This window comes from Galeopterus variegatus, unplaced genomic scaffold (genome assembly GCF_000696425.1).
Source record: "Galeopterus variegatus unplaced genomic scaffold, G_variegatus-3.0.2 Scaffold3432, whole genome shotgun sequence".
In the NCBI taxonomy this organism is placed as follows: Eukaryota; Metazoa; Chordata; class Mammalia; order Dermoptera; family Cynocephalidae; genus Galeopterus; species Galeopterus variegatus.
In genome coordinates this window covers 142,559-150,537 of record NW_007729543.1, presented here as the reverse complement: position 1 = coordinate 150,537, position 7,979 = coordinate 142,559, and the positions used below count along the sequence as shown (strand labels likewise).

The 7,979-nt window shown below is 38.6% G+C and overlaps 1 protein-coding gene across 1 annotated transcript in view; it reads right to left on the bottom strand.

Moving 5' to 3' along the window:
* Positions 1-7,706: 7,706 nt before the first annotated feature.
* The window catches only part of LOC103600735 (ovostatin-like), a 103,899-nt gene continuing 103,626 nt past the window's right edge, over positions 7,707-7,979 (bottom strand). The window contains 1 exon segment of the mRNA XM_008585065.1: positions 7,707-7,745. Within this exon segment, the coding sequence (XP_008583287.1) occupies positions 7,707-7,745 (39 nt within the window).

Sequence of the window (7,979 nt, the reverse complement as noted above, 5' to 3'; positions counted from 1 at the left end):
ATAAAATATAAATATATATATATATTATTACATAAACTTTCCACTGATGGTGAATTTCTGGAAAAATTGTTTTAGAAAACTGTAAGATGGAAGAAGACATTCAAATGCTATTAGAGATGAGAGCAAACAGTGAAAAACAAAAGGCCAGAAGAAACGACATACCTGAGGCTACCTCACTGTCTCTATCAGATTTTTAGCAAGACAGTTGGGGTAGGGGAAAAAGGGGTAGAGACAGGGCATGAACAAACACATTGGACTTAATTTTAAAGTAAAAAACAAACACACAAATAAAAAGCAGACTCCTTCAAAACTTGCTTGATTTACAGGGCAGGGGGTCATAAGATAAAGTAGTAACTTCTGCTACAAATGCTCTTCCATCCAACTCTTATGTACTCAGAGCAGTGGTAAACATAACTAGTTGAACAGTCATTTTTTCTCAAATAATGTATGTATTTTTGTTGTTGTTTGGAAAAAATAACAAGGAGGAGATAAAATTGTTATTACTTTGATCGAGCACCGTGCAAGGAAATTTACTAAGTACTTACCATAGAACAGTTACTGTCCTAAGGTATTATATTTATTAACATATTTAATCCTCACAATAATCCAATGAAGTAGTTACTATTATTATCTCACTTTTCTAGATAATGAAGCTCAAACACAGATAGATTAGTGAATTGTCCAAACTGGGACTTGAACATAGTCAATGCATTTTAGAGCTTATGTTTTAAATTTTTATGCTAGATTAAAAGATAAAGCCTAATCATTGATGGAAAAAAATATATTAGGGTTAATAAAAGAATTCAATGAAGTTGTCTAATAAATCTAAATTAACCGAAATCAAGAGTTCTAATATGCTAAATAACCAGATAGAAGCAAAAATGAAGACAAAGACTGTTTACAAAAGCATTTTTAAAAGTTAAGAATAACATTATTGAGAATAACATACTTATATGACAGCTAAAATTTTATGGAAAAATATAAATAGCTGAGTGCACAGACACAGTGTTTTTTAGTAGGGAAAATAATTCTTCACAAAATAGTCGAGATAACATAAATCAAATGAAAATCTGTGGAAATGGATGCCAGACTTCCTGAATGTTCTAATCTCCAGGCATTTAGAAAGTGAATTCTTTTCTGGTAGTGTTTCCCAAAACATGGCTGATTGTTATCTCCAGGGAGTCTGTAAAAAAGACTGTGAAAAAGAGTCCACATTCTCAGGAACTTTCTCTCGAGATATTAACTGATTAGGTCAGGAATAAGGGCAGGAAATTTACATTTTAATGAAGAGATCTGGATGGTGCTGATGATTAACCAGATTTGGAGCTTTCTTCCTAAAGAATGGATGGAGTAGAAGGTAGTAATTTGGGGGGAGATTTAAGACTTTCCTGAAGTCCTGTTTCCTCTCCTAATTCAACGTGGTTCCAACCAAGCCTCTGAAGAAGAGAAACATTGCCTAGCTCCATGCAGACAGTATCCTGGAGTGTCGGGGCTCAGGGAGGATTAGGTGGCTGGGATCCAGGGGCAATATGAGGATTAAGGCAGCTTTAGGAATTTGGAATTTTCTCAACATCTGTATTTCTTCTCCAGAAAAGTTTCAATAATAGACCCTCTAAATTGTTAAGTTAATGAAGGCTGTCCTGGGAAAATACTAAAGTAATAACACCTGACTGAAAGCTCAGTTGACAGATGAATAATATCTGAATACAATTTCTGCTCTTATCATTTCACTTCTGTGCTATAGTGTTGGAATGAGCAGGACCGAAGCCATACTGGGACCTAAAACAGCATGGGCTTTAGAAAAACAAAAAGCAGCAATATTTTCTTTATCATGCATTTCTCTGAGTTCCCTCTTTTCCCGTGGTTATTTGATATTTTGAACCTTCATTACAGGGCAAGATGAAGCTATTTACATAAATGTAAAGTTGTTTTTCTGTCAGCCTGGAGCTGCGGACTTTCCATGAGACATGCCCTATCCAGATCCCAAGAAACCAAGGAAGATATTAATAAAACTGTCCTGATTCCACTCGTAAGCAAATCAAAATCCTGCAAGACCCTAAGATAATGTCAAGGATGAGAACAGAAACCAGACAGAGCCTTGGAGACTCTGTCACCTGGCTCCCTGCACGGAGCCCCCATAGTTCATGTTCCCTTCTCTCCTGCTTTTCACTTACCACGTTCCGTTTCCTCAATCCCCTCTTTTAAAACCCACAGTAAAATTAACTTTGACATGGGTTAGTCTACTATCTCCTTCAGGTTACCCATACTGAATATAGCTGGCTTCCCATATCACCAACATTTGACTTTTGAGTCTTTTGTTTGTTTGGGTGGAGGGCAGATGGAAGTGGGTTCAGTAATGACTGGAAGGAATTTGCAGAAGGTTCTGCTATCAAGCAGTAGCATGCGCCAAATGGAAGTCCAACCTCTGAATTCCGCAGTTGGTGAATTGTGCAAATAAACCTAAAGTCGAGATGAATTTGGCAGTGAGGAAACTGAAGGAGAATTTTTAATCAAAGTGGTGCTGTTTGTTAGGTACCTGTGTGAGTTTCTTAGGACCATTGTAACAAATTACCACAAACTGGATGGCTTAAATCAACCAGAAATTGATTCTCTCACCATTCTGGAGGCTAGGAGTCCAACTTCTGGAGGCTAGGAGTCCAACATCAAGATGTTGGCAGGGCCATGACCTCTCTGAAGCCTCTAACAGAGAATTCTTTGTTTCTTTCTAGCTTCTCATGATTGCTGACAATCCAGAATAGTGTCTATAATTTTTCAATTATTCTGGAGCTGTGAATCAAGATGACTCAGAGGCTGGGGGTTGAAAGTTATTAGAAGAATCAGTGAATATGATGTTTGTGAGAGCTGCTAAGGCTTGGATAAACAATTAACTCACAATTATAAAGATTATCAAAGAGATGTGTTAGTCTCATGTTATTATACAGATTTTTCTTCAAACTTCACACTTTCTTGTTTAAATGTCATGTTGCACTCTTAGACAAATGAGAAGGGTACAGATAATGGCAAAATGAGAGGAGGGGTCCACAGGAGTACTGTAAGGTGTGGAGAGGCCTCTGCAGAGGGTGCAGAGATTCGGTCACAGGAAGCCTGAAGGTGCTGACACCCACCTCCTCACTTGTTGCAGCAGTCCTGGTGCTGACCACGGTGGAGTGGTGAAGCCTGAAGTAGTTCTCAGCAAGAGAATGAGCCCAACTCTCCTCAGCAGAGATTGTCCCCACCTCTCTCACTGGAGATGTGGAGTGCCAACCTCTGATGCCAAGATGCCAAAATTAGTATAATATATGTACTTCTTCAGTGAAATAATAATATACTACTCACATATAAATAGAATATATCAGTAATATAACAGAAATGTCTTATGGTTGAATGGATGCTGAGCCACATGGAATGAACCACTGAGCACCTAACTTGTATAGTGTATTTATGTCCTCACTCAGACTTCTAAAAGTGAATCTAAAATAATGAAAGACAGTTTTCTTCCCCCAAGAAGCTCACAGGTTTTTCAGAAATAACTTTATTTCAAACACTTTTTGTTCTGTAAGCTACACGATGATATTTCTGAAATTTCATCCTGTTCCTTAGCATGAGGGGAGGAGCGTATGGAGGGAGGATGTTAAACTTGCCAGTTAGCAGCCCCAATGCCTATTGACAAGTGAACGGGTACATAAAATTGGTATATACACACAGTGGAATATTTTTCAGCTTTGAAAAGAAAGGAAATTCTGACACATATGGCAGCGTGAATGGACTTGGAGGATATTATGCTAAATGAAATAAGCCAGTCACAAAAAGTCAAACACAGTCCTCCATATCCGTGGGTTTCACATCCCTGGATTTAACCAACTGTGGATCAAAAATATTTGGGGAAAAAGACAATAAAATTAATGCAAATAAATAACAATACAGTATAACAACTGTTCGCATAGCATTTACATTGTATTAGGTATTATAAGTAACATAGAGATGATTTCAAGTATAATGGAGGATATGCATAGATTATATGCAAATACTACACCATTTTATATAAGGGACTTAAGCATCCTCAGATTGTGGTATCCCTAGGTGTTGGGGGTCCTGGAGCCAGTCCCACAGGGATACCAAGGGACTGTACTGTGTGACTCCACTTATGTGAAATACCTAGAGTGGTCAGATTATAGGAACAGAAAGTAAAATGGTGGCTTCCAGGGGCTGCGGGAGTGGGGAAATTGTGAGTTAGCATTTAACGGGTACAGAGTTTCAGTCTTGCAAGATGAAAAGAGCTCTGGTGATAAATGGTAATGATGGTTGAACAGCAATGTAAATGTACTTAATATTACTGGAACTGTACACTTAAAAGATGGTTACAATGGTAAAATTTATGTGCATTTTACCTGACTTGGATTGAGTGTCCCCCCAAAACTTGACCCCTACTGTGAAGTGTTAAGAGGGGGGGAAATCCTTTTATGGTAATTGAAAGGTGGGGCTTGAAGAGGTGATTAGATTGTAGGTCTATGCCATAGTGAATGGATTAAAAATGGTGGTCCTGGGCATTGTTTACAGGGCTTTAAAAGGAGAGTGAATGAAGAGGTTAGTCTCTCTCTGCTCCAACATTTCTGCAATGTGATACTCTCCATCACTGAAACCACTACCAAGACTCTCACTAGATATGTTTCCTGCACTGTGGACTTCCCAGCCTCTGAAACTGTAAGTGATAAATTTAATTTTCTTAATAAATCACCCAGCTTCAGGTATTTTGTTATGAGCAACAGAAATGGTCTAATACAGAAAATTGGTACCAGAGAAGTGGGGTGTTGTTTATAAAATATACTCAAAAATATGGAAGCAGCTTTGGAACTGGGTTTTGAGGAGAGGCTGGAGGAATTTGGAGCAAGGGGCTAGAAAAAGCCTAGATGCAGGTCAAAGATTCGAAGACAATAAAATCAGAGAAAGTTTGGAATGTTTTAGAGGTTGGTAAAGTGGTGGCAATTAGAATGCTGATGGAAATATGGACAGTAAAGACCACTCTAAGGAGGTCTCAGATGTAAATGAGAAGGGACTTACTGGAAACTGGGGCAAAGATCACCCTTGCTATGAACTGGCAGGAACTTGGCTGCATTGTGTGATGCCCTAGGACTTTGTGGAAGTTGGAACTTAAGAGTTGTGAAACAGAATATTTGGTGGAAGAAACTTCTAAGCAGCAAAGCATTCAGGGAGCCGCACAGCTACTTTTAACAGCTTATGCTGAGTTATGACAGAAAAGGCACGATGTAAAGCCAGAATTTAAAAGGGAAGCAGAGCATAAAGATTTGGAAAATTTGCAGCTTGGCCATGTGGTAGTGGAGAAGCAATGAAGAAAAATGCAGTGACACTAGGATGATTAGAACCAAGGAAAGGGATTATCAAGAGAAGGGGGAAGGGCCCTGAAGGCATTGCAGAAACCTCTGGGGCCAACCCTTCCATTTTGGGCCCAAAGGCCTAGGGAGACAAAATGGTCTTGGGGAACAGGCCTGAGGCCCCTCTACATGCTCACTTCCCATAGCCACTTCAGGATGCTGCTTCCCACAAGCCTGCTGCTCCAGCCTGGGCTAAATTGGCCCCAAGTATGGCAGGACCTGCAGCTTTGAAAGATGCAAGCCAGAAGCTTCGTCAGTGTCCACATGGTGTTAGGTCTGCAGGCTTGCAGAATGGGAGAGCTGTGAAGACTTGGAAGCCTCCACCCTGATTTCAAAAGATGTGTGGAAAAGTCTGGGGCCCAGGAAGAGATCTGTTGTAGAGGCAGATTCACTACACAGAGCCTTCACTAGACAATGCTAAGCAGAAATGTGAGATCAGAGTTGCCACAGAAAAATCCCCAACAGTGCCATGCCTAGTGGAGCCATGAGAGCAGGACTACCATGGAGACCTCAGACCTGTGGAGTAACCAGCATGCAATGCCAGCCTGGGAGAGCTGAAGCATGGCCTCAGACCAGGAAAGCCACACGAGTGGAGCTGCCTGAGGACTTGGGGACCCAACCCTTGCATCAGCACGCAGAGGATGTCAAACATGCAGTCAAGGTACATGATTCCCCAGCTTTAAGATTCAATGCCTGTCCTGCTCGGTTTCAGACTTGTTTGGGACTTATTACACCTTTCTTCTGGCCTATTTCTCCCTTTTTGAATGGGTATATTGTACCCTATGTTTTCTCCACCATTGTATCTTGTAAGTAGATAACTTCTTTTTTATTTCCCAGATGGGACTTTGGAACTTTGAGTTGAAACCAGTTAAGACTTTGGGGATGAAATAAATGTATGTGTATGTGAAAAGGACATGAGTTTTGGGGAGCCGGGGCAGAATGCCTTGGATTGATTAACCCCCACTGTGGCAGTGTTAAGGCGGGGGGAATCCTATTATGGTAATTGAAAGGAGGGGCTTGAAGAGGTGATTAGATTGTAGGACCATACCATAGTGAATGATTAAAAATGGTGGTCAGGGGCATGGTTTAGAGGATTTTAAAAGGAGAGCACATAAGAGGTTAGTCTCTCTCTCTGCACCATTTTCGCAGTGTGATACCACCACCAAGACCCTCACCAGATGTGTTTTCTGCACTGTGGACTTCCTGGCCTCTGAAACCGTAAGTGACAAATTTCATTTTCTTTATAAATCACCCAGTTTCAGATATTTTGTTTTAATCAAATGGGTTTTTTGTTATAATTAAATGGATTAATACATACCACAATTTTTAAAAAAGAGTAAAAACCAAAAGCTGGTTTTTTAAAATTAGAATATAAAAACTAATCCTCTCATAAAACTTTATAAGAAAGAGAGAGGAAAAACTATACATCATTTGATTGAGAAAAGAAATAAAATTTATGCCTGTGGGAGTAATGACAAATTTTATGAATAAGGAAATATTCTATCCTAGTTGGCTTATTACAAGCTTATACCAGTTGTCTTTACGTGACTGTGAACAGTGGCCATTTGCTCTAAAAAGTTAGACAATCCATTATATAGTTAACCAATTTATAAGGAATTATTACAATGAATATGAAGATGGTAAATTTGAAAACAGAGAGGAAATAGATAGTTTTGTTTATTTAAATACAAGATAATTGTCTACAATTGACCCAAGAAGAACAGAGAAGTTTGAGAAAAGAAAACACCATAAAAACTTTAGAAAGGTTGTGAGAACCCGTTATTAAGTCCTCAAGATACAGTTTCATAGCTGAGTTCTATCTAGTCTTCAGAGAACTAGAGAATTACAACAGTCTTTAAAAATTCTAAGAGCCCAGTTGATTTTATGAAGACAGCCTAACTTAAATGCCAAAAACCAGAGACATGGTTCCAAAAAAGAATAAATAAATATAGATATAAAAATTCTAAATAAAATATTAGCAAATATAATACAGTAATGCATTAAAAATAAGTTTTATTCAGAGAATGCAAGATGTACTTCAATATCCAGATGTCTTAATTTATTATATCGACAGTGTATTTTTTTGGATTCTCCATATATCAGATTTAAACTTTCTATGAAAAAGGCATTTCTTAAACTTGGATGTTGCTTTCAGGTTTCTAACTGTGCTGGTGACAAATAAGCATCGGGCCCACTGTGTTAAAATACAAAACATTTTATATTTGAAATAAAAGTAAATATATTAATAACACAAGAATGAGTCACTAAGACAAAAATTGCTGAGGTATCCACTGAGTGGTGTTTTGAATGCGATGGTCATTTCTGAGAGTGCAGCATCGTTGAAACAATTTCTTCCTGAAAGAAAATGAAAAAAAAATTCAAATTAATTGTACAATTTCAGTGTATTTATGGGCAGCTGGAGGCTTGGGTAAAAACATATTTCAGAACCAAATCACGTGCTTCAGTCCGTTATCTGTTGCTACACCTGAGAGACTGAGTGATTCATAAAAAACAAATTTATTTCTTACAGTTCTGAGGCTGGGAAATCCAAGGTCGAGGGGCTACATCTTGTAACGGCAGCTCAGGGCA